Below are 25874 nucleotides of genomic sequence, written 5' to 3' on the forward strand. Positions count from 1 at the left end.
TGAAAGCTGATTCCTCTCTAGGTATAATGGCGTTTGATTGCGAGTTTGTTTCTTTGAAAAGCATTGTATAATAAGGTATACACAGAAGACGTATAAGGTATAATTTATCCAGCAATGGTGCTCGTGTTGCACTGGTTGCACATCGAGTAGTTATATTATAGGTACATAATGTAAATTTTATAATAACAAGTTACAAAGCCCTGAACAATTCGTACATAATTTAAGAATAATAATATAATATAATATAACGATTCAGAATAACAACTAATACAAGAGGATCGATGAATTGCGAATGCAATTATATGCTATGCCTACATGCCTATGCATATATATATATATATATACACAATACACATATATGCTTAGATGCACGTGTGCCAAGTATGCTTTTTGATAGTATACGGTGTATATTCATAGAACGTATTTTTCAAGCTGAATCTCGCTTTTTTTAAGAAATTCAAATTTACCTATTATACACAAATAGTTAGTTATTTTTACCATTAGATTTATCCATTCGAGATTACGTTTACTATTAATTATGAACGACACACTTGGCATGTAAATGAGAAAAAGATGGCGGGTGAGCTGCGATCGTTTGGGTGAAAATCGAGAACAGCTGTGAGAGGAATTACAGAGATGTGAGAGCAGGTGAAAAATGTAACGGAGAAATAAATCATCTTATAATACATGGTAATAAAAGTGAAATAAATGGGAGAGAGGAGTATCTACATCCTTAGCAAAAGAGGGTGCTGATTGGTCCGTGCGAAATGCGCCGTGTTTTGTTAGAGTTTTGTCTTGAATATATTATATATATATATATTATATATATATATATATATGTATATATATATATATATATATATATATATGTATATAATAATAATAAGCAATCACTTTACACTTATAAACTTTGCTTCAATTTCTTTTATACATATTACAACACACGGCACTATTTAGTGTGTGCAAGATAATTTATTCTTTTCGTAACGTTGTGTGCATTAATTTAATTCCAAAAGCATTAATTTGCATTAATATGAATACAAGTATATCATATTATTTGTGGTACCGGAAAACGCAGACAGAGATAGATATAGGTACATAGTATTAGGTATGATCGCTTACCTATTCAATCGCTTAGATGTAGTTTTTTTTTTGTTTTTTATTTATTATATAGTACTTATATTTGACTCGATAATAATTAATGCGTTGTTATTTTTCCTCTCATTTTCCTTCTTCCTCTTCCTCAATTCGGTATTCTGCTTCTTCTTCTTATTCTTCTTCTTCTTCTTCTTACTTTTTGGCATTGGCGTACGATCACTTCGCCGCTATAAACTCTGCAGGCCAAGTAATTATACTATGCGAATATTTTGGACCTGTTGAAAACAGAAGTTTAAACGAGGTTGACTCCCGCCATAAAATCCTCCCGCAGGATGGGAACCACCGTCGCCCCAGCGGCGGCCCTCCTGAAACAGTGGTTTAGAAGAAAAACCTCCTGGTTATTATAAATCGGAAACAACACTTGTTACAACATCACATATCATTGCGCTGTATGCGTGGCCAATGACACAATTGCAATCGAAAGATCAGCGTGAAAGACAGTTTTTTTCTCGATAAAAACGATACGAAAAAAAAAGATACGCTTTTGCGGGGTAGTATAATTAAATATACATAAACAAAAGCAGAAAAGTTTCCAGAATTTTACGATAGAAGTTTGGAGTGTGATGATGTATATAAAATTAGTGAAAAAAGGTAAAATTTTAGGCTGTCAAAAAATTAGAACTCTCGCGTCATTCCACGTGCAGGTCTCAACTCACAATGTGATTTAGCCAAATCGTACATACAATGTCACCACGTGTGGTCCCAGAGCCCTAAGAGCATTTTTTGTACTGAGGATTCGAATCTTTTATTTCTCTAATATTTCATTTTAATTTTTTTCACATCGCGGTAACTCGACACTCTCTCGCATTTCGACAGTGAGCGTTCTACTGAAACCGGAAGCGAAGCTCGAACAGACAGCCTCTGGACTTTCGTGTTATCAAAGGCACGATCGTATACCAAATGATTTATTTCACCAAATAGTCCCTCGGTAGTTTGAGACCTTGAATTATTACCCAGCGTCGCTAAAAAGTTGTTTGTAGTAGTGGAAAAGAAGTTCGCTAATTTGCAAGGCACGAGCTTTTTCAACGGCATGACGTTTTTAGCAATGCTAATGGCTTCCAGCGATCGTTGGAAAAAAGGACGGGTCATTTGGTTTGTGAGAAGGATCCGACCGTGCATGAAAATGGTGAAAGTGCACGGGCTCCTAAGAAATTTTTGTTTTACGAAGATGAATTAATAAACAAATGTCCCAAGGAGAACCCACGTCAGGAGTCGAAACGTCGACGCAAAAAAATTGACGGTTTTTTTTTTTTGTGACAAATACCTCCATATCCAAGATTCTCGTACTCATAAAATTAAGGTCAAAATCATTTCCACATAAGTGCATGAAAATCTCAGTGGTTGTCCACCGCTATCCAGTCCAGACACAAGGACGTCAAGTTTGAGGTAACGACTAACATTTCAGCGTGACGTACACCGTTCGCCATCGTCGCACTGAGCGTGATTTGGCGACATTCGATGTCAGTCAATTTTGAATGTGCCGGTGAATATCCGAGAGCGTTGAGGGACACTCAATTGACCATTCTATTGGATAATTCGAACGAGCTACAGGTATGGTATGAATACACGGAGAGTATTCTGCAACGGCGCGAGCTGCGGGCGTAAAATTACACCGAGATATCGTCACCCTTGGAACAAACACCCTGCATGAATCATCGTACCTACGTGCAGTTCGCATTGGTACCTACTCACTTGTTGAGTCATGAATATTCAGGTCATGCACCCCGGCAATTCGCTGTGGGCAAGTAATTGGTGAGCACCCATTGCACATGTGACTCCTGACCTGAGCCAAAGAACCTGCATCACACACACACACTAGGGTGCTGTAATTGCGCGAAAAATCATTCGAAAGGTTCCAAATTGTATGGTGGCGCTATGGGACTTGGTAACGACGTGATCAAGAGGCTCGCGTCTAGGTGCTAATGTCGTCCGATTAGCGCCGGTAATTGAATCTCGGGATTTTCGAATGACGTAAGAATGGCATTATGGGAATCCTGCTTTCCGGAATTAAGCCTGTCCCTTTCACCTCGAAATGCCTGAGAGTTCTATGCCTCGGGACGTAAAGCCGATTTTATCGCCTCGTGAAGAAACGGTCATTTCTCGTCACCAGGTCATCACTTTCGTCCGCAGCGGTCAGACACCGGGTCAATGCCAGGGTAAGCCTATAATCAAATCCCCCAATTTTGTAAGGTCTAAGTATTCAAGTGCGAATAGCTTTCGACCTGGTATGGCTGCTCTGTCGTCTAGACTGGTTATTGCATCAAAAGACTCCCAGGTCGATCCTTTCACTAGACTATTTCTATTTTCATACACTTAGGTGTACTTTTGAGCGATTTGAGAGGCTGGATAGGTTCGCGTCGAAGGAGATGAATTATTTATCATAGAACTCGAGCGACCGAAAGAAGTTATTTTTAAAATATCGGATTCCTGAATCGGTCGTGCCAATGTGTACTTGGATACAGAATTGATATGAATTAAAAAGTCGATCGTTGGTATGACGAAACTGCACAAGAAAAATGGTCCTTCTTTCACTGGTATTGGCAACGATTCAATCGAGGGGAAAAAATCGTCAACGTGATCATAACTGGCGTCGTAAATGTTCCACGAAGATTTTCCCATGATTCAATCAACTAATATAGTCCAAGATAGTAAACATCGAGCGTCTACTGCTGTTTGAAATCTGTTCTTTATTCACATCGTCCGAAGTCGAAACAAGAGGGAGAGACGGATGGGCAGCTGGGTATAATCCAATTTTAAAATCCCCTTACATTTGAAGAAGCTGCAAGCTTCTTATAACCATTGTTCCAATTATCATTGAAAGTACGATTTCACCCTCTGAAATATTAATTATTCACATCTGTTTGAAATTTCCTACTCAAAGAAGAACCTGCAGAGTCAGCGGTGTAAGGTTGTACCAACACAGATCAATTCTCCGAGAATACTTTACGTGAAATACCTGATCCCAGATGCTGCGGGAGGTTGAATAAGAGCTCAAACTTGAAGGAATTATCTGTCCAAAGTTTCCGTGCTTATGCCAAGGTTGTCGACTTGAATCTGAAACGTACCCTCGCCCATATCTGCACATCTCCGAATAAATGTCAAACGGACGATTTCTTGATTTCAGGATAAAACGTTTCGAGTCACAGAGAAACAAGACTTCAACTCATGTATCCAACAGAACGAATTTGTAAAGCCTACAAAGTCAGGTTTCATCCCTATCAATTTCTTGCCGGAGGTTTTGTCAATAGCAGATTTCGGTTCTATGGTCAAGATGTTCGCATGTTACTTTGATCTGAAAGATGAAAGAAATGTGACCCTAAATTTCCACATTGATACCTGCTACCTGACCTGAGAAACGTGAGTTTTTTACACAAATCGATCACTTTCAAATTTCGGTTGTACTTTGAGAGCAATTTTATAACAGGATTTGATTTCTAGCTGCGAATTCGAACACTTCAATAAACAACCTAGCTCACAAAGGCGTTGAAACATGTGTGAAAAAGATAAAACGAACCCCAGATAGAAAAGGTGATAAAGTGCGGTTGAAAGGGCGATGAAGCAATTTGGAAGGGCTCAGATTGCCGGAGGATCAAGGAGGTGCGTGTGTTAATCCTTCGAGTACACGGAAGGCTGAGAGTTTCGCATATTATAGCTATGAGCTCCTTACAAAGGGAATAGACGAGCTAAGCTGCTTGTACTTTTTTGCGGCCAGAGTGTCGAGCTAGCGGGCCACGTTGCGTTAATAAAAGAGCAAAATAACAGAAACGAGAAGGGAGGATAAAAAGAGAAGTAGGAAAAGAGTGTTGTGCGAGGAAATAAGAGGGCGAAGAAATTCTCCCGGAGCTACCGGCCGTCTGTCAGCGTGCGGAAATGAATTATTGCACACAGCTCGGGTCGTCGACGAAGAAGAGGAGTCGGTTTTATTCATTTTATAGACGAAGGCAAGGCGAGAGGTGAGAAGACTCTCTGTTCTCTGCATTTATAGCTCGCTTTACGAGCCGCCTAGTCATCCATACGTATTGGATCAGGCAGGGAAGGCGACGTCAGGCAGTAACATATCGATGACGCAAATATCTATGCTTATATATCCCCGATCGTTAAACTACTGGATTAGGTGTAAAATACTCTGAAACGATCCTCCAAGTTTCCTATTATATATCCTACCGAGTTCCCGAAGAGAATTTCCAACATCTGTCATTGTGATTCGTTTCATCAATATTTTACGACCCGGCCTGCAACGAATCCGGGCTGTTAAACTCTCTGTAAAGATTAGCTGAGGGATAAAATAGGCGCGAGGTAAAATTACGTCATTCTCGTTCACTCTAAATCAGCATCACTCACGAGTGTCAATTTTTTTTTTTTTTTTCTTCAATGAGATTTATATGAATATTCATTTTGAGAAAAAACAGGGGTGTTCTATGACTGAAAGGGTTAACGTTAACGCGTACTTCAAACCAATGGGTAAATACTTCTTATTTTTTCGAAGTATTTCTTTGCCCTAGAAGAGTAGTTTTGAAAACGGAGGGTGATCTCGACTCCGTTGATAATTTCCACGTGGTACGTATAAATTATGATGTCGAAACTGCGAGTTTGGAACTAGCTCCTCGGTTCTTTTCACAGCCTAACCAAACTCCGGCTGGAAATATCTCGCAACGATCGCTGGGTAGCTATTATTGCTATTATCAACGGAAGTTTACGGTCAGTTTCAGCGACTCAACTGCGAATGGAAATTTCAATTACAAATGGTCGAGCAACACAGCCTGAGTTTGCTCGATAAAGGAGATAAATGGGGTATTTAATTGACCCGCTCTTCCTTCTTCGTTTCTTTCTTTTACTTCTTTTGCATTCGCGGATACGATCAGGATTTAGGAGCTTCCAGTTGATAGATAGCGAACCCCTTTCGCCAGCTTATTCTCACCCTCGGCAAAACCAATATCTTGCTTATTGTCGCAGATTTCGCTATTTCGCGTTGCTGTTATTAATCACGTTTCGTCGCCCTTGGCTAGATTTGATCATCAATTTCTACTCCCCATCACCCCGCAGTTATTTTCTCATAATCACGAGCCACTAATTTGAAATTGAATATTCGCAAGCTTGTGGTTTGCGCGTAAATTACGGCTGTATAATAATAAAAGTCAGCGAAGTTTCTGACCTCGTCAATAATTCATGCGCGCAATAGTTAGGGCGAATTTTTCACGAGGGACGCGATTTGTTCCACGGTTAAATTACGGCTGGAACGCTCGATTCGAACGGTGTGGAACCTTATTCGCGGATTGACCCTGCGAACAAATAACGCGAAATACGTGAAATGGAATGATTTCTGCGGCCGTATCTACTACGGCCGTAATCCACGGTCGCAGGTGGAGGAACGGAGAGCAATTTCAATTTTATCTCGGCGCACTTCGCGCGTGGCTCGGCTCTCGAAGCCTCTTAAGTAGAATCAAGTAGGTACCTACTTGCCCTTACAGCTCCAATTTCACAGGTTTTACAGGCTGATAGACCTGCAGTTTTACTACCTCAACGGGATTCACGTCCCCTGGAGGTAATCACTCTACGTACCCGATCAATGATTGAAAATTCCCATCGAACCCGATCCGCTCCTTTCGCTCGTTTCAATTGATCAATCCATCTCCGCCATTTGTTTGTCTTTATCTCGCCACCGACTGTGATATCCAATAAAAGAATTTTCACCCCTCTGTGCCTCTGAGCCGCTGTATTTTCAACGCGAAGCTTCCGGTCTTCCGACACTTCGCTTTATGATAATAAGCAAAAGTCAATTTGCTCCCCCGTCGTTACGGACTTGCAGCGTCGGGATGAGATTGGTATAAATATTATATATACTCGTATATATGTATATATATATAATGTAAAGAATTATTACAGTAAACAGATGAAAGAAGAATGAGAGTATTGCATAAGGAAAAAATATGAATCCTCGAGGGTTGTGGAGGGGCTGGAATATTGGCGTTCCAAAATCTGCCTCTCTGGTTATTTTGCACTTTATCCGAATCGTTTCGTGCTTCATTTATCCGCTCGTTCGCCTTCCACGTTCATTTAGCGGGAATTAACTGCTGCACAGGTGCTTCAGTTCCGCAGAGCAACAAAGAGTGGAAGAAAAGTAGACACCAATTAACGTGGGCGGAGATCTCTTTCTCTTTGTTACTCTTCCTCTCTTTCTCGTTAGGTATTTCAAATTCCTCGTTTCGCTAATTAGTGCGCGCGTAGATTACAGAAGAGAATTTTTCAACTAGATTAACGTCGTAATTACTCGACAATTTTGACCCTCTTTATTGATTTCATTCTCACCCTTTAAACCGGTTCAACTTCTGTCACTGGTTTCACTTCGTTTCAGACCCAGCTGGGCTAACGAGCTGAAAAAGTTTCTCGTGTTATTATTATACACACTGCGAGCTGCGTATGCGAGAGTCGAGTTTCGGGCTTGTGGGAGAAAGGCGAAAAAAAATGTGGAAAAAAAAACGGGAAAAAAAAAACGGAAATCGCACTCAACTTTGTGGAAAAGTTTGCCAAGTTGTAAAGAAAAAGATCCGTGCGTTCACCGGTACCGACACCCCTCGCTTCTGAAGCAGCTTTTATTTGCGAAAAGGGATGTAGGCGACTTGCATAATTACGGGGCTTTGGGGCGTGGCGATTAACTATAATTTAATTAAAATTCTGTCTACTGAGATTACTAATTAAACTTGAGATTGTTTCGTTGAAACCTTTATTTCTTTCTTTTTTATTATTCTCACCGGGATAAGTGGGCACTGCAAGTTTTCAGAACAAAAAAAAATAAATAAAAAATAAGAAGCAAAAAACGCAATAATCTCGGGTAACAAAAGGAAACACGCACTGGAGTGAATTTAAATTTTTAATACGGCACCTGTATGTATATATATATATATGGAAGTTGTAAATTCTTTTTCTACATTTAAATTTCTCGTTTTAAAGTAGATCTATAAAATGCTCGTCATGCAGACGACGCAGAGCTTTACCGTGCTTTTGACAGTATTACTAGTCACTCTGCGAATCCATTTACGATCGCACCTCTTATTGCAGTGAACGAATTTGAATCAGTTTATACTGCGAGTGACGAACCTTGAAAGTCTATGTCTTCATTTTTTCTCTCTTTTGAGCCACAGAAGAACGAGGGAGTTCGAAAATTGTACCAACGTTTACGCGAATTACCATACACGACGAACCGTGTGAACTTTTTCGCCATACGACATTTCCGCTGGAATGATTTGTGGATATGTCAAAATTGCACGGGTGTACGTGTAACTTTTAACTGGGTATGTGTAGATCCGAAGCCAGCTGTAATTCGACGTTATACTACGTTGTCTGTCAAAATCTAATAAGAAATTAGAATTATTCAAAATGAGATGTATCTGCGATCGGGAATTAACGAAACTTTTATTCACCGTGCGTAAATCTCCAAAATATGCGAAGATGTTGTTGAAAATTTGGTTGAATCAATTATTCTTAACATCACTTTGAAAGTTAAAAATATACCGCGTCAAATTGCGTAGAATATTCTGAGTACCTGTATAAAAAAAATTGCAAAAATGTGGACAAACGTCGTTACCGAGAAGTTATTCTTGTTTGTAATTCCTGTGTTAGAGAAACAGAAAAAAAAAATACAAAAGAAAGAAAGAAAGAAATGTGAGTGAACTAATTTATTTTGAATAATTTTCAATATTAAAACTGATCGTAAGCAGCGCGGGCACAGAAAGAGTAAAAATGATTCAAAGTCTGACCAAACTGTGTCTTTACTACTTGAGGGACATCTTGATTGAAAAATCCACGTTGCGTTGGCCCCTAGTTTTCATATCCCCAAGATGTGCGGAATTTTGGACTGTACATAATGAAGAAAAAAAAGCCAACAACAAAGAAAAAAAAAAACAAACAAACTGTCGACGAAATTAGATTTCCATTAATGGATTATTAATCCAGTATTTGCGAAAAAAAGTAACACATTGGTTGAAAATTGTGCACGATTGGAATACAATTGCATGGTTGTTTGTCGGGCTTTGTGTTAAATTGAACGATCAATGTTGTTGGATCCGTCCGTATTGATCGTTGATAAATCTGCGGGGTGACGGTCTGTTTTCACTCATCAGCACAGGACAGAGATACATGTTTGTTAAACAATTGATTGGTTTGCCCACGTATTCGGTACCTACTGCACGCGTATTACGTCTGGTTCCGCAGTATTCGGAGCAGGCTGATGATCAGTGCTGGTAGCCAGCCGGTCTGAATTAGGTACCCACCTTGGGTTCAATCGAATCCCGGGAAATCCTGGAGTCGGGAAATTGGTATCGAAGGGGTGGACCGAACCACCCTCGCAATTAAAAGAGTACACCCTCGGTGAAGAATGCACCCCAATTATAATTGACTAGAGGTATGTAACGGGTATCGGATAGTTTTTGATTTTTTTTTTTTTGCTCCATTCCATCGGCAAGAATTTCGGCATAGTTCCTATAGATAGACGGTGATAAATTTGCGACTAAGGAAAGCACTAATTATCGAGAAGCGGGTCTCGCACGCGTCGTCAGCTCATCGTCAGTCGCTCGATGCACGTCGAGCACTGTTGCTGTGGCTTTTGGCGCTGAGCTTGTAGCGGCGGGGTTCCTGCGGCGCGACGCAATTAACATGACGTAATTAATAATTAATCTGCAGTTGGGCGATGGCGCGTTCCTCGGGCTTGCATGGAAGAGAGAGAGAGAGAGAGAGAGAGATAGAGAGAGAGTGAAGGAGAAGGCCGCAAGGTATATATTCTGCACGATGCGATGGAAGAGGCTGCGGGCTGCAGCCGCGATGCGATATTGCAGGTCCGCTTTGCCGCTTTGCAGGAGGGCAAAATTATCCGACGAAACGAAACGCGGATCCGTGCGGTTCGTTCGAGAGGGACTTGAAAGCTTATCGAATTAAATGACGCCCCTGAAGTTCCGCCATCGCACACACTGCACGCTGAACACACGCATGCGACAGATATAAGCTCGGCTACTTCCCGCAGGATGGGAATATTCAGCAACGGTGAGGCACGGCGGTTCAGAGGTCATCGATGGATCGATTGATCGCTGTGCAGGCGCGTGTATACCGTTAAGTTGATTTTCCAGCCACCATACGATATAGATCAAACGTAGATCGTCAAAGCTGCAGCTTCATCGTTGGAGAGGAGAGCAGTCAGCGTTGTCACAAACTGCCTGGCAATTGAGTCGACGAGGGAAGATGAAGGGGAAAAACTGACCCCCTTTTGAACAAAAAAATTCACTGCAGCGACAAAACACCGAAAACCAGTAAAAAAAAAAAAACACACACAAAAAAAAAGACGGCGGGCTTTTACCCCGGTCTTGTAAAAAGGAAATGGCCAAGCTTTTTCGGCGCGAAGAAATAAATTCAAACGTCTATGCAGCCTGATCTCTTGGAAAAGTGGTCGTTTTTCTGACTGCAATCATTTGTCGGTTCCTGTTTTGAACCCCGCGTAGCTCTGAAGCTTCTGCAATTTGTCAACGCTTCATGGAGAATATACTATTGAAAAGTTTGGATCGATTCACACATTTTGTAAGAATTTTTTTTGCCACATTTTATTAATTTTCTAGCCGGCTAGCTTCGAGAATAGAAACGAGATAGAGTCTATGCAGTTGGATCTTCAATTTCCCGGTCTATGATTGTTCGGGAGATTAATTTCCTATTCCTTTCACTGCGGATGGTACGGATAGAAGTCTCTGGAAGGTATAATGTCCAGTCTCATTGTCAGGCAATATATATGCTTTATATATATAAAAAACATCGAGAATTGATGAATTTAAGTTTGTGCAAGTTTGATAATCCAATCTCAATTCCATTAAAGGAAGGAAAATTGAAGGAAATTATACTAATGCGATAAAAAGATCGCTTCGCAATAATTACAGAATCGGATATCGGGCTGACTGATTAATTCTTTCATCAACTGGCATGCTTCCGTTGTACACGATTGCATTGCCCTGCAAATTAGTGGTTAATTTTGACCTTGAAAGATGTGAATTTTTGTCACAAAGAATGTAAAAACACAGTTTTTCACTGCAAGGTGTTTATCGACGGTAGGCGAAATTCTCTGCTACACACTTGATGCAGATTAAATCGGACGGAAATGGTTGTGATTTGTGCGGCGACAGTCGAAACGCCGATGCTAGTCCGCAGGGGCTGAAAGTGAGAATGGAAGCCCTTGAGGGAAATTCACGGTCGTGTTTACCGTCTTGGTCGTTTGAAAAATGCTTAAAAGTTTGTCGGAGCGGATCGTTCGCCGAGTTTGAATTCTCAAAGTTTCCAAATCGTCGAGGGTTATATGTGTTTGTTCACGCTTAGCAACAATTCCGTCGGTGCGAGTGAAGTATTTCGTCATTTTACATCCTCGGCGATGGAGCAAGAAGTTTGGAATAAAAAATAAGCGTATTTTGCGGTCGAGCATGAGAGAAATGTGTGGCGTTTTTCGAATAAGGGGGAAAATAAAGATGTCACTTTTGGGAAAAACATTTTTTCGGGAAGAAGTCGTAGGGAATTTAATGGGGAATAATAAATGGCCCCGATTTCCACGCGCTGCTTAGCACCGTCGGCGTTTCCAACATCGAACCTTAAAATACACACTCGATTGAACGCCAAAAGAAAGATTGATTTATCGGTCACGCGGCTCCGGTAACCATTGGTATTTACAACTTTGGCCAATTCTAAAGCGGCTCGATCCAACGGACACAATAGCAGAACTCACGGTTGTACTAAATCGGCGAAATTCGGAGCATTGATTTCCTTGAAATTTCCTCGGTTTGTCTACTGCCGTTTTCCTTCCCTCTCAGCTTCCTCTCCGCGGATGATTGCCTGCTCAGAACTCCTAAACAAATTATTTCCACCGATAGATTTGACTATTAGCCTAAATCCATGGCTTTGCAAACGCTCTTCGCACACACTGAACGAAGACTAACCACTTCGTTCGCTCGCAAAGAACCAAAGATTTATACACTGAGACCGGTAGTTAGAAACAATAGCTTCAGGGTGAGTAAATATACTATGAATTATACGAGCTCCGAGAAATGGTGAGAATACCAGAGTTTGGTCACAAAAAAGAGTTATTTGTTCATTCGTCGCGGTGAATCGTGATGGCCAATAAACTAAAATGAGTCTTAGAGAGCTAGAATTTTTGGTGATACGTATCTCGGTGTGAAAAGTCGACTACCTCGTGTTAAGTAATTAAAACTACCATACACAGGAGTCTTTACAATTTTTTACTATCAGGAGCTTATTCGGAAAATTTAACGTTGCAAAGGGTAATAATATTATGAAATATTATTAACGGGCAGCAATCATCGTAATGAAGGGAGCTTGCGATAAATTGAGTAGACTTTAAGCGCGTCTCTTACACCGGTGAACAAAACTACCTTATAAATAAAAAAGCTTTTGTTACTGTTCAAAAATTACGGCTGCAAAGACTGATATCATACATCCAGAATCCAGTCAACGGATTGATTTATAGCATCTCGGATGCCCGTTTTTCAATCAAACAAAAGGGTTATCGGACTCGATGTTGAGTTCTGAAATTCAGTTTTACGTTCCTAATTTTCGTTTGTGTAGACAGAATAATTTATGATCCAAAGCCCTGGATTTTCTGGCTGTATGATAATTAAAAAAATAATCGACTGCGACGCACTGGGACGGTGAACCACGCTCACGGCTGTGAGAAAGAATTAGTGCGTTCACAAATCACTGACTGCAGCTTCGATAATTTATTATTTTAGCCGTAGAATTACTTCGGGGTTTCCTGCGAGCTTCTGGCACTGATCCAAAGGCAGGTGGTCAAGGGATCTGTGCGTCAGATCATCGTCTCATCTCGTCGCTTGAACGGCGTGATGATTTGATTCTTATGTGAATCCAAGACCGGCGGAAGCTGCCAAGACGTCTCATCTAATATTTTATTCCCCGTTATTCTACAAGGAATTACCCCCCCTTCGGGGTGATTACTATATGCAATGCACCCTCTCCGAGGCTCCAGGTTCTAGACTCATCTCTGGAGCAGCTGTGTACTCTTTCATCTTATCTTCATCAAGACGAGCTGCTCCGAGTCAACGTTTATTAGCTTACCCCTTGAAGTCTAGAATAAGCGCGCATAAATTGCAATCCTTATCCTATGCAGCTCGTGTCACGTCGCAGCGTGTACTCGAAGATTCATATCCGGATATTGCAGGGCTCAGACTGAAACGGATTCAGCCGGTTGTACACTTAAATATCACAGGATTTTTTTGTCAGGATTATTTTATCGAAATAGCGCAGAAGTCGCGGGCGTTAAATGAGGATTTTGCACAGAAAAATCAACTTGGGGATGCTTTTATTCGGAATCTACAAGGATCTATGTTGGATAGGAAGTATTTGTACCTACGTGGTGAAAACTAACGAGTTTTCATGTGGCTCAGGTGACGGTGGGACAATAAGCTGCCAATTATTGATTCTGAAAGTTTCAATCGGAAGCTGTGGGGGAGAAAGAAAATGACTGAAAAGGAGCTACAAGCTCAACTCGATAAGTCGGGAAATTCGAACAGGATTCTTTTGAATTACGTACAATTATGCTTTGCAGAAACTTGTAGAGTTTTAATCAATATCGACGAGGTGATTTTTTGTCTCCTCGTTTTTACTCGTTTTGCGAAAAAAAGAATTCAATGGCAAGGAAGGTATAAAAAGTACCCCCAAAGTAATCGATTTTTCAGAGTAAATCTTACGGGTGGTTTTTACGCCAAGAAAGGACGAATTGATACGCGTTCAACATTTGTTTATCACGTGTTTTGCGATGCACCACAACACATCACAAACCTACGTAAAACCTACAAGGTTTTCTATTTGTGAAAAAAAGAGTTTATGAATCTGAAATTTAAGAGTTTTCTGAAATCGACAAAAATTTGTGCTCAGTACCAATTTCACGTTGTTAAAAACAAAGTCTAAAAATTGATTCTAAAATTTGTTATATATCTCTATAAAAGGTGGTAAACCTTCGTAATTGAGTTTCGTGGTTGATAATTGAAATCGTGGTGAGAGATTTGCGATTCGTGCAGAATAGCGGGATACAGACAATTCGTCAATGATTTGAATCCTGTATTCGGGTCCAGGGCTGAATTGCATAGAAATTGAAATGATTCAGGGAATCCGTGGGTGCTGCCATGCCTTCCTAAAATAAATGGCGGTTGTGTTTGAATTGAAACTGAAACCTTAAAAACTAGAACCATGCCGTTAAAGCTGCGCATGATTTTCACGTCGAGAAGAACCTGGTGCAGAAGACCCGCGACAAGGAATATATGCCCGTTGACGGATGCCCAGACTTCTGTTCGAACAACGTCAAACTGGTACTCGGCGAGGAGTCGGAGTCGTTGGCACAGGGCAGAATAAGCGATGACTATTTCATTACGGTGCACAAAATGTCACGAAAACGGGTGCAAAGCTCATCTCTAAGATCGTCATCACTCGAAATTCATTAACGCTGCACCCCCTGTTCTTGGCATTATTTCAGGTCACGATGGTCCAAGGAGTTTCTGGCACTGACAGACTTTGTGTCACACTAGAATTTGGTTCAAAATTTCACAAAGGTGTTAAAGAGGCATGTTCCAGTGATCCATTCTCCGGTGTTTACGTGGAAGTTCTGCGACATATTGGATCCGTTAAAAAGTACCGCTGCTACGACTATCACAAGAAATTCTTCGACTTCACTAGACTCCTCAGAGACATCGGGGCAGCTAATAATTTTTGTGAAATCGGTATTAACGAACAAGTTTGGCCCCCTAGTTGCCGTATGTCCAATTCTTCAAACCGCAACATTGGAGCGAATGCCAGAGGATCGATTATCCTGCCTCAACCCTCCGCGCACAATCCCAGTGGCGTGGATCCGACTCTGCAATAATGGACTGAAATATCGAGGGCGTTGAAGAACGAGCGAATCTATTCAATGATCGATGTTGCTCACCTTGGCTTGACAAATGGTAGTTGAGGATGATAGACACTCGAGGAAAGACGTCAGAATTTTCGAGTCAAATGACACTGTTTCTGCTTCACAGGCGACAAAGAACAAAACTCTGCTTCCGAAAGGATATTCGTCCGCGATGGTCGCCAGTTTACAATAACACATATCTTTTCAAAGAGCCTGGGATTAGGACTAGAGGACTATGACAAACGAGATAAACTTCGCTCGCAAAGCGTTTAAGGGACACCTACACAAAGTCGGCATGGAACTAAACTGGGATCCCGTTACCAATCAGGTCGGCGTGTATTGTGTCAATGGATTGACTCTAGAATAGGTAATTCTCCATTACATTTCAACTGCTGAATAAAGAAACGTGGTGAGACGTACTTTGTCAAGTTCAACTTGAGTCAGAGATCCCAAATCAGGGCGCCTATGACAGATTCGGTCATTATAGTTGGTGATTACATAATTTTCCAAACGTGAGAAAATAACAGAATATTCCATACCTTATTCTCGTGCATATTAGCCTGCGGGAGCAAAAATTGTACCAATTTTTCTCGTTGTCACAGCTACTCTATCGCAAGGCGTACCTAAACTCGTTTAAGTCTTGAAAGCCCTTTACGGCATTGCAGCTGTAGCGGGCGTCAGAGGCACGCATATCTCTGAGAATTATAGAAATGGTTTTGGGGAGGATTAAAGGTACGCAGAGGCGTAAATCGCGATGCGAACTTGCTTTGCGTGAGTGTTATGCCTGTAGTAGAGGGTGAAATAGCCCGCCACGCAACCCGCGTTGTTGAACAACGGAATCCCTCCGCCCACCAAATGCGCATGTGTGTATTATAAGTGTACATCTCGAGCCAACCGCGTCCCGAAATGACCGACGTAGTTTACGAGGGTTAACTACGCCCTTCGTGGACAATTAAATTTCCCTCGAATCCCTCTGACGAGGTATTTCAATCGCGTTTGGTTCCAATTACAACGGTTATTGTACAAGCCTGCAGTCTTCCGATTGTGCCTTGATTTCCCGTAAAGGTCGAGCTTCTGCCAGCTTCCCATTGCACGGGTTAAACGCTGTATAATACCGAATCTTGCTTTCAGATCTGAATCGAATTTCAATTCATTTATTACTGCGAGGGTCTGGGAACGAAGTGTACCCAGATGATGGTCTCATTCATTCGTTTCAACATACCAGGCTTGTTTGAGCTTGCAGTATTAGCCAGAGAAGCTAAGACGTGTCCTTCGTTTCTGTGGCTAGTTTCAAGTGCATTTAAGCATTCGGTCGCGAAACCTGAACGTCACATGAATTTCATGACGCGGGGTGGCATGTAAGACCCGAGATCCCGAGGGCTCTTGAACCACTTTGGCACCGGAGCGTCAAAGATGAGCCGTTCGGACAAGTGCCCGCGGGGACACAGGACCGTTTGCCACACCGTTTACCGGACATATTTATTCATCTTTGAATGGGACCGTGGCTACCGATGGCTTCCGACTTTACGCCCTGTGAGATCCGGCGACGTGTTGACTAAATTGCGGTTTCGATCACACGCCGTCCCTTCTTCGTACCTTTTATCGTCCGTGGGTCATTCCCGGGCTGTCCGAGAGGGTCGTCGAGTATAAGCTCTCCGCGACGAATGTCCGAAAGATTTTTTCTCCAAGACATACCCCTGCGACATCTCGGGATAACATTGTCTGCGGATTACGTTCAGAACCCTGTTTCACTCCGGTTGATGTCGGCGACACTTGGAAGAGGAATAAACACCTTGACGAGTCATTGCACATGAGGGACTTTATCGCCGCGTCACTGAGGTTTCGTATTATATGTATAATATTTTATTCTTTACCGACGGTTACCCTGACACACCTTTTTTTAATCATACCAGTACTGTACCAGCTTCTTTTTACAGCACTCAAAAGTCAAACGTTCAAGTATGTAAGTAGCGAAGATTCTGGCGTTTGACTGCCGGCAGAAGTTCGATTATACGCGGACTGTTCGATGTTCTTATTACTCGAGGGTAAATTGTTGAATTATGGAATTGAGGATGCTGTGAAAGCTCGAGATTTTCCGCGAAGCGATTAGGACCGACTTCTCATTCGAGTAGCCGTCTTATATCTGGCGAAAACCATTCAGCGAATCAGCAGCGCAGCGTCTTCTTTGCTGGCTCTGCAAAAGCGCCAGCATGGTTTACATGGAGCCTGGAGGCTGCAGGAAGCGGTGGATAAGACCGTAGATGAAATTGAAGGAACCACGGTTTTGATCACCGGACTCAATTCCGTGGAGGCTACCTTTTTTTAGATTAAAGCGACAGAGATGGGCACGGGTGGAGGAAGAGGAGAAATGGGAGAAACGAGAGAGTGCAAAAGTGGAAAAGAGAGAGACGAAAGAGGGGGCGAAAGATCTTCCCGAAGATTGATAGATGATATAAGGTATGAGCATTGCGAATGGCGTAGGTAGGTGGAAGAGAGAAACATTAAGATGTGTAAGATTGATCGGAGAAACGTGTAACTTGAAATATTAGCCAAAAGCATGATGCGAGATGTGGGCTTTAACCGAATAATCGTACCCTTATTTTTCACCTTCCAATATACGTGTGCACGTACAATCTGTTTTCGAACTGAGCCTATCAATCTCAGGCATCGAAAGTTCGGGGTGAAGGTTTCTGTCATTGCGGTGGCAGCGGGACTCGAATCAATAACCCAGCGAAACGTCCTGAGTGGAAGAGAAAATCTGACTTTTCGTTCGCTTCGTTTCTTTTCCACCGAAGTTTTAATCGTTTTTTGTGCCTCGCTAAAGAGTTTCCCAATTTTTCAGCACTTCGGTAGGTATATTATTACACCGAACCAGTCGAGCGATGAGCGAGAAGAAGAAAAACGTAGGAACCCTTGAAGATTTCGTCACAGGAAAATCTCGAGGGGCTGCTGGGACTTGGCCAAAAAATGAGTTTCGGAATTGGTTGATTCACTATTCAACGTAAATATTCCCTGCGACTGGCACTTCGCACGGAGGAAATGTGACAGCTTGACTCTCTTCGAGAATCCTGTAGTCTTGCTGACACTCGTGTGTACGAGGAGTTTTATTGTCTGGGTTCGAGTAGTTACTTCTCCAAATAGTGTCAGGTTTGAGTGGCCCAAAACTTGCCACTCGGCAACTTCCATCCTTGGCCAAATGCCACAGTCGTCTGGCAAAGTGTACAATAATACGAAGAAAATCGAGGGAATTCTTGGACCTTCGAATCTCCTTACCGAGCCTGCGAAACATGACAGGCTGCTGCTTGTTTATTGAGACACGGGACGTCTGAATCCAATCGATCAATTCAAAGCTCTCAGAAGCGAATGTAAACTTTGATAAAAATCATTTTCATTCAAGTCCGCGCGCTTCGGTCTCTCTCCAATATTTCGAGATTGTAATCATTTATCGGCAATGAGACTTGAACGTGCGAAGAGAAAAAATAAAAAAATAAAAACATTCCGTCCGACATCTAGATCCCAATTCAGTTGCTAATTTGTTCCCTTTATTTTGAATATTTTCTCATATCTTCTTCTTCTTTTTCATTTAAAGTTTTCATATTAAAATAACGAAAGGAACGTTCTGGGTAACTATTCACCGCCATTGAGATGCTATTTTGAAACTAAAAGGAGCTCATTTAGCCGGAGCCTGATAACGAGTCTTTTCACAGATGTACGAGTGCACCTCATTAACAAATAACGTTAATTAAAAAAGTCTCCATCCCCCTCGTCTCTTTGAGCCTCGCGAAATTCCCTTTGCGCGTGTGATATACAAAATTAATGCGTAAAACTCGTGCCAGAACAACACCGAGGAATTGTTTACCCGCACCGAGATACGCCGTGCTTTGACTGAATGAGATTTTCGTCCGTCTCTGATGATTCTCAATGTCGTGCGAAGTGACAGATGAAAAGGATGAAAAAAGGTCGATTGAATTTTCGAAACTAAAGTGCCGCGTGCAGGGAAAAAAGCGAAGAACTCTGAGGGAGTAATTTCTCCTCTCGGAATGCGAATTGGAAGACCAAATTGGAAACGTATATCTTGACCTAAGCGTCGTCAGGTTTCTGTGACTATGGCAGCCAACCCTCGCGTGACGTCGGGATAAAGCAAACTCTCGAATTCACATGACCCTAAGATTGTCGTAGTAAAAGGCCCGGAAAGCCCTTCGGTCGCTTCCATTCTTCTCTCAACGTTATATCGATCCTCGTTCCAACAATTAAGCCTGCCCGCCAGACTCACGGATGTCCACCTAAATCTGAATTTGTCGAGGGATTTTAACCACTGGGGGTGAAAAGAACGCGGGAATTTCCATTCAAATCGGACGGTTTTCGCCCCCCATAAATCCTCCCCTGATATACATATCTACATAGGTATATATACATATACATATGTAACAGCGGCTCTCTTCGAATATGTGCCGAAAAACAATGACGTGTATTCAATCAATTGCGTAATTGTTAGTCAAGGTCCACCAAATGACTGCGTAAAATTTTGGTCGAGGTATGTTTGAATCTATAAGCGTAGGTCTTGAACCGAGGTGTTCTTCTTAGCGAATATGCAGCGCTCACGCTGACGTGACGAGAATTTTCGAGCACCCTGCATATATAATACCCGTGCCGAAATGTAAACGCTGTGGTTTGCGCTCCGGGTCAAAGGAAAGCACGAGCTCTCGTCCTGAATGGTGCTCGAAACGTCAGGGTGCCCGAGTGTTGAAGTCGATCATTATTTTCCACGGCTTTATCGCTGGTCACCGGGGCCGTCAACGAATTAGATCGGTGAAAAAACATGAACCGATTTCGGAGCAGCTCGTCTTCGTCCCTCATTTCCTCAACAGGACTAAATAAAAGCTGTTTGCGAAAAGAACGGTGTCTATTGGAGATTCTCAGAAAAACATCGAAGAAGAAGAAAAAGAAGAAGAAGAAACCCTCCCGTTTCTTCGGCTTTTATTCGCGGCTTCGCAGGCAACTACGAAGATGACTAGGACCCCGAATCACTCGAGTAAAAACCGAGAGCCGTGAGATGCGAGGACGACACTTGGACGAGGCTCCAAGCTCGTTACCGCCACGCGCTTTGCAGTCACCGGCTGGGGTGACTGAACCTCGAACTTTGTCATAATTAAGCCTCCTTGCCAACCGGAGTGATGTATTGTTCATACTCCGTCCCCACAACTGAGATACTACCTATATCTATACTTCTCACCGCTTTCTACTTCACGCATCAGACATGCTATACTTCCAGGCTCCACGGACGCCCCTTTAAGGACTCGCGTTTCAATAACCACGGAACCTACGGTATACTGGCTTGTGAGTAGTAATTAGATGCACAGGAATTAAAGATAGAAACTCGTCGGTTTCCGAGGGTTGGTATGAAGCTCACAATCGTTCTAGTGCAAGGTATATCACTTGAGCTATATGTGCTACATCAATCGAACGATTTTTAAAGAATCAGGCTGCAAAATTGGTGACTTTAATGTAAAGATGGATTTTAACAACAGCACCGAGTAAGTAGATCGATATTTTTTTCAGTGCAGGTTAACCGTTAATTGGCGCACTGGGTATGGGATACTCAGAAGTGAAGTCATATTTTAACAATTTTCAAAGAATCATTCTTCATTCTTTTTGTTCTATAAAGTATATTCTGTTTTTTAATCATTCTGCAAACACTGTCTTCTTCTACACCGTCTGAGTTTTCGATTGAAAAAAAAAACATTACATCGATTAATTCGATCGTAAGATATAAATGATTAAAGACACACGGGCATGACATAGTCATGTGCTCCTGAATCAGGAAGCCTCTTGACGGTCAAAATTGCCACCCCTCGAACATCGTCCTAAAGAAGTCTTCCAAAACTCGTGTGTCATGGGCAACGGCATACCAGACGGCGAAAAAAAATGTGGTGAAATAAAGCATTGGTACTCACTGCGCGTGAAGGAGGCCATGTATCGCCGGGGGTATGACTTGGTGCTGGGTATGTGGCGGCAGGATAGACTGTCGCTGGGAAGCCGTGGTGTGAGGAGAGGCCGCCTGGGCGGCGGCCAACTGGAGCTGGGACACTTGGGGCCCAACCGGGGCCTGAGTCCCGGGCTGCAAAGCGCCGGCTGGAAGCTGGAGCGCGGCTTGAATGAGCGGTGCCGGAGGCTGAGGGTGCGTCGGGTGCGCAGGGTGTGCCGCCCCCACAATTGAGGGTGGTGGCGGAAGCGGCTCTTTGTTTTGGGCCGCACGAGCCCGCGCCAAAAGCGACATCACGGTCCGCTTCGTCGGTGACATTGTTGGACGACCTCCAGGTAGCAGTGGTCGCTTCCGGCCCCCTGCCAACACATGGACCCGTACTCTAATATACTAGACACGTGGTTAGATGGTTAGATCAAGGCTTCCATGCGAGTGGGTTGTTGGGGTGTTGTGGAAAGGAGCGGGAACTGATCTCTCAACGCTGTTCGAGCCACAAACATGCCGGCCATGGCTCCATGGGACAGAATCGATGAAGAGTACTTAACTGTGGGTGGTTCGCCATGGTAGCCGTAACTCGAATTATTCAAACTCAGAGGGGATGCAGGTATGTCGTTTGAAGTGCAAGCAGCGAAGGACGAGGAGCGTTTCTACAAAGTGCGTGGTTATGGGCATGGTTATGGTCAGAGGGACCCTTTCGTATTACTGGCTTTCACGCGGTGATATTCATATTCGTTTCAGATGATAATTTTTGCTGCAGTTATTGTGTATACACTGCTGGCCAAGTTGTGTATACTTTGTGATCCGAGTTATGATTCGTAGCAGTTTTCAAGAAGCGAGGAACGGAATAGAGAATTGAGGAAATTTTCAAAGCGGCTGGATGAACCTTCGACATCGTTCTGAATTCCAGTTCTCTGAAGGAGTTAATAATCCGAGACCGATGTTGAAAATTTATTCGTACAAGAAACGCGATAAGGCTGGGAAGGAGTCGCTGCTCTTGAAGTGGTCCTCAGATGAGCTGATTCTCGTTATGTTACAGCACGAAGAAGGAAATTTTAGAAATATTTCCTGATGATCCTCGTAAGCCAGATTAACGTATTCCTCGTCAGATCTTATTTCTGTTTGGTTTCAAATGAGCGAGTAAATTTTCAAGACTCAAGTAATTTCAATTTTGAAAATATCTAAGTCGAATAGTTGGTGAAACAAGATGAGGAACAAGAAGCAACGACTGACGCGTTACTTTAATAAGCCACCGCTTGTCTCGTTATGGACGCCGAGTCGTGTTCGGATAATGATCAAGTCCGTCGAAAGGATTTCCTTCGCGGTTTCTCTACCTTTAAAGCATCTTATTCGCTGAATCTTTTATCCGAGAGATTTCACGAAACAGAACTGACTTTCTATTATTCATGAGAAATCCACCGATCTGGCTTTTGTGGTCAGAGTCAGGATAGAATTTATTTTCTAATTGCATGAAGAGTTTAGAAATTCGTTGAAGGTAAAACGTGGCGACAGTGATAAACCGATTTGCCAACAATTGGCGCGAAAACAAGTTTGCAAACAATTTCAGCAACTGATATAATCGACTCGCGACTAATTCTCGGGATCAGGACTCGCGTTTGTGTTCACCTAGCGTTGATGTTACGGTCTGAAGAACGGTACCCTGGGTTTTGAGGGTCGCTGGATTCGGCGGCGACGGTGTTGGTCTTGGAGTCGAGTCTTGGCCCTCGATGGACGCCGCCGTGGTCGCCGCGGTTGGAGAGTTCGCCGCGTCCGAGCTGAGTTCAGGGCTGGAAGGTGCCTCTGCAGCCTGCGAGCCCTCACGTCCCTGTGTGCTTAGGATCTGCATCTCCCACATTTGTTCCTGCCTGATGTCGTCGTTGTAATCCTAAAACCCAAAGACACACGAAGAGCTTAACAACTATCTTTGTCAGTTTAGCCTGATTCTCTCCTTTTCTTCTTCTTCTTCTACTTCTTATTCTTATTCTTATTTTTATTCTTCTTATTCTCAACAGCTTTACCCGCTGAACTGGTGCAGAACCTCACAAACGAGTAGCGAGCTAAGCCGCTTACAGAAAGGAGTTTTTTTTCCTACCTTTTTCGACCCTATATTACCGCGCCTGTCTCCTTGCGACGCAGAAGACGAATTTCTCTTCTCCGATTCTATCCTTCTATTTGTTTTTCGATCAACATTTTTCCCACCCTTCTAGTTCAGACTTTTTTCATGAGCCCAAATTTGACTCTATGAGATTATTGCTGGTATCGTGGGCATAAACTGGATGAAAAAATTATTGTTTTATTTCAAACTCTGCTTGTGAATTTAGCCGGTCGATTATATTATAGAATAAAAATTGGATTTCACCGTCGCGTCGGCGGCTCTTAAGAAACGACCCGATGGTATATACGAAATAAATTCCGATACCTTCAAGCCTGGCGGGGGATTCAATCAGTTATGGCGAGTCTTTAATTAATTAAAAAATCCTCTTTTAGGCGGCCGTTCAACCAGGGGGTGAAGATAAATTACGTTAATTTCGTTAGCTGATGGTAAAACGAGTGGCAAAAAAACGGGAGTGCAACGAATTCCATTATCCCTTATGAATCTTCGTTTACGAATTCTTACGCGTCAGAAATTTCGAGGCTTTTCCTTTTCTCGAAATTAAACGCGAGAGTTTCAAGATTCGTTCTATCTTAGGGTCAACAATGTATTGAAGTAGATATCACACGAGTATTAGACCGAGAATAAAATCGACGAGTAAACCTAAAGAACACAAAATCTCGCGAAACAGAAGTCGAAGGCCTAGTTTAGTAAGGGTTGAAATACGAGGACTTTGTTTTACGCATGAAAGAAAATGAGGTAAGAAAAAAAAAAAAAAAAAACAAACACATGTACGTACATATATCGCTGGCGCAGAAAATACTTGCGATCCCCGTATTATCCACGATTCGTAGAATCTGGCACGGAAGCCCAGTTGAGCAAAAAAATCCATACGCTTACAGGTAAATCCCTCGATTGGTAAATTTACCCTTTTCAACGGAAGCCCGACGTGCGTTTCTCGTTCGGATAAAAAACATGTCGGCATTGAAAATATATCTCTGAATACCAGCAGCTGGTATCCGAGCGATCTGAGCTAGTTGAGAAAAAAAATCACTTCAAATTTGATACCGAGAAATGATTATTCACTCAATGTATCGGTAATAAGTTATATCTCTACGGGTATAAAAATTACCGTTGCAGGAAAGTTAACGCACAGTAAAAAAAAAAAAAAAAAAGTTGTAGATACAGTATTACGTGAAAAATGAATTTTTTTTTTTTTTCAAATTCATCTCAAGTAATACGATTTAATCACTGCATGGTCAAGAGTTTAATTTTTATAATTAGCTACGTAAGGGGTGGATTTGTACTTCGGAGGCAAATCTCTCTCTCTCTTTTCTCTAGAGTTTTGTTTTATGTATGTGATTGCAGTTTTGCCGGTCTATCTAGGACCGAGTATCCTTACACTTTAATAAACACTCACTCGCTCACTCACACTCCCTCTATCTTCGGTTTTCTCGGTGCTTTCCTGCAGACCGTCGGCCCAGCCACCTCCTGGTCTCCAGGGAGGCTGCAGACCGCGCATCAAGAGGGAGGCTGCACAATTTTCAGACAATGAAATCAAGAGCCGTGCCTCTGATAAAGGCTGGGCGGGGTGATCGAACGACGTCGCACGGCCCTGCGGTGTGGTGGAGTGAGGGTGGGTCGAGGGATGATTACCGCCATCTCGCCACGACTCGAATGGGGAAGCCCCGAGGCTTTTGCCGGCACAGATACGATCAGTGATTATAAATGGACCGGATGGGCAAGATGTTCCTTTTACAATCAGATCTTCGATATGTCGCCGCCGCGGAAGTCGCTAACCTTGCGTTAGACGAGCTGGTGAGCTTTCATGAGCTTTGAAATAGTTTTCGTTGACTTGCGACAAGAAATGATCAAATTTAAAAAAATAACAAGTTACTTTCAAGTTAGCCATGTTTCCTGAAATTTTATCATTTCAATCAAGTCTTGTTCGAGGATATAATCTCATAATGTGAATTCTTTTCTTCTTTACAAAGTGGAGAAAAAAAATTACCTCACGGAGTTAAGAACATTTTCATTTGCTGATAGGTACGAATTGATTGTCACCTGTCAATGGGATTTTATACAGAAATAAAATCGTCAGTTAAGAGGAATGTGAAGAAATTTCAAGCTTCATGGACAAATATTTATTTAAAGCAGTCAACAACTGTTGGAGACAAGTGAATATTTGGTGAGTTCAACGTATATTAAAAAGTGAAATCGAATAAATATTTAATTGATAGCCCGTTAATGTATTTATTTCGTTATATTAACCGAAATTTTCTCATGTCAACCGGATAATATTTAATTTCTTAGTAACAACTAACCGAAATAAGGTATTTCTGCAGAATAAAAACCAAAGCTCAGAATGTTTTGGAATATAAAAAGGTCCGTAAACCAGAATTTCGCTCAGCAATCGCTCCTATCAATCTCATCTTTCCAATTTTCAAATTACTTCGAACCGACAGCGATTTCAATATTGCCGAATGACGTCGTCAACTTTTTGATTAAGTTGATGTTGAACACTAATAATTATTTCTCACAAGTATTTAGACAGAATACTTGATTTAATTAATTAGCGTATAAGGTAATTCTGGTTTAGGAGTACAAGTGTAACGTCATACGATATGCCCGCATTAAATACACGTGCATCAAATTCACTTATGTAATGCGAGAATTTAACAACGGTACATTGTTATTCGGCTGACGAT

The 25874-nt window shown here is 42.2% G+C and overlaps 1 protein-coding gene across 6 annotated transcripts in view; it reads right to left on the minus strand.

Annotated features, from left to right (window-relative positions):
* Positions 1 to 850: 850 nt before the first annotated feature.
* The window catches only part of LOC124407022 (KH domain-containing, RNA-binding, signal transduction-associated protein 2-like), a 119969-nt gene continuing 94945 nt past the window's right edge, over positions 851 to 25874 (minus strand). For 2 of the 6 annotated variants that reach the window (XM_046882806.1, XM_046882801.1), the window contains 3 exons: positions 22701 to 22959; positions 21049 to 21436; positions 851 to 1469 (listed from right to left, as the gene is read on the minus strand). In XM_046882806.1, coding sequence (XP_046738762.1) covers positions 1391 to 1469; positions 21049 to 21436; positions 22701 to 22959 — 726 coding nt within the window. In that variant the 3' untranslated portion in view covers positions 851 to 1390. Of the gene's footprint in view, positions 1493 to 21048; positions 21437 to 22700; positions 22960 to 25874 lie in introns of all 6 variants that reach the window. The other 4 variants (XM_046882803.1, XM_046882802.1, XM_046882805.1 and 1 more) reach the window with 4 other exon arrangements.

This window comes from Diprion similis, chromosome 6 (genome assembly GCF_021155765.1).
Source record: "Diprion similis isolate iyDipSimi1 chromosome 6, iyDipSimi1.1, whole genome shotgun sequence".
NCBI classification, from domain to species: domain Eukaryota; kingdom Metazoa; phylum Arthropoda; class Insecta; order Hymenoptera; family Diprionidae; genus Diprion; species Diprion similis.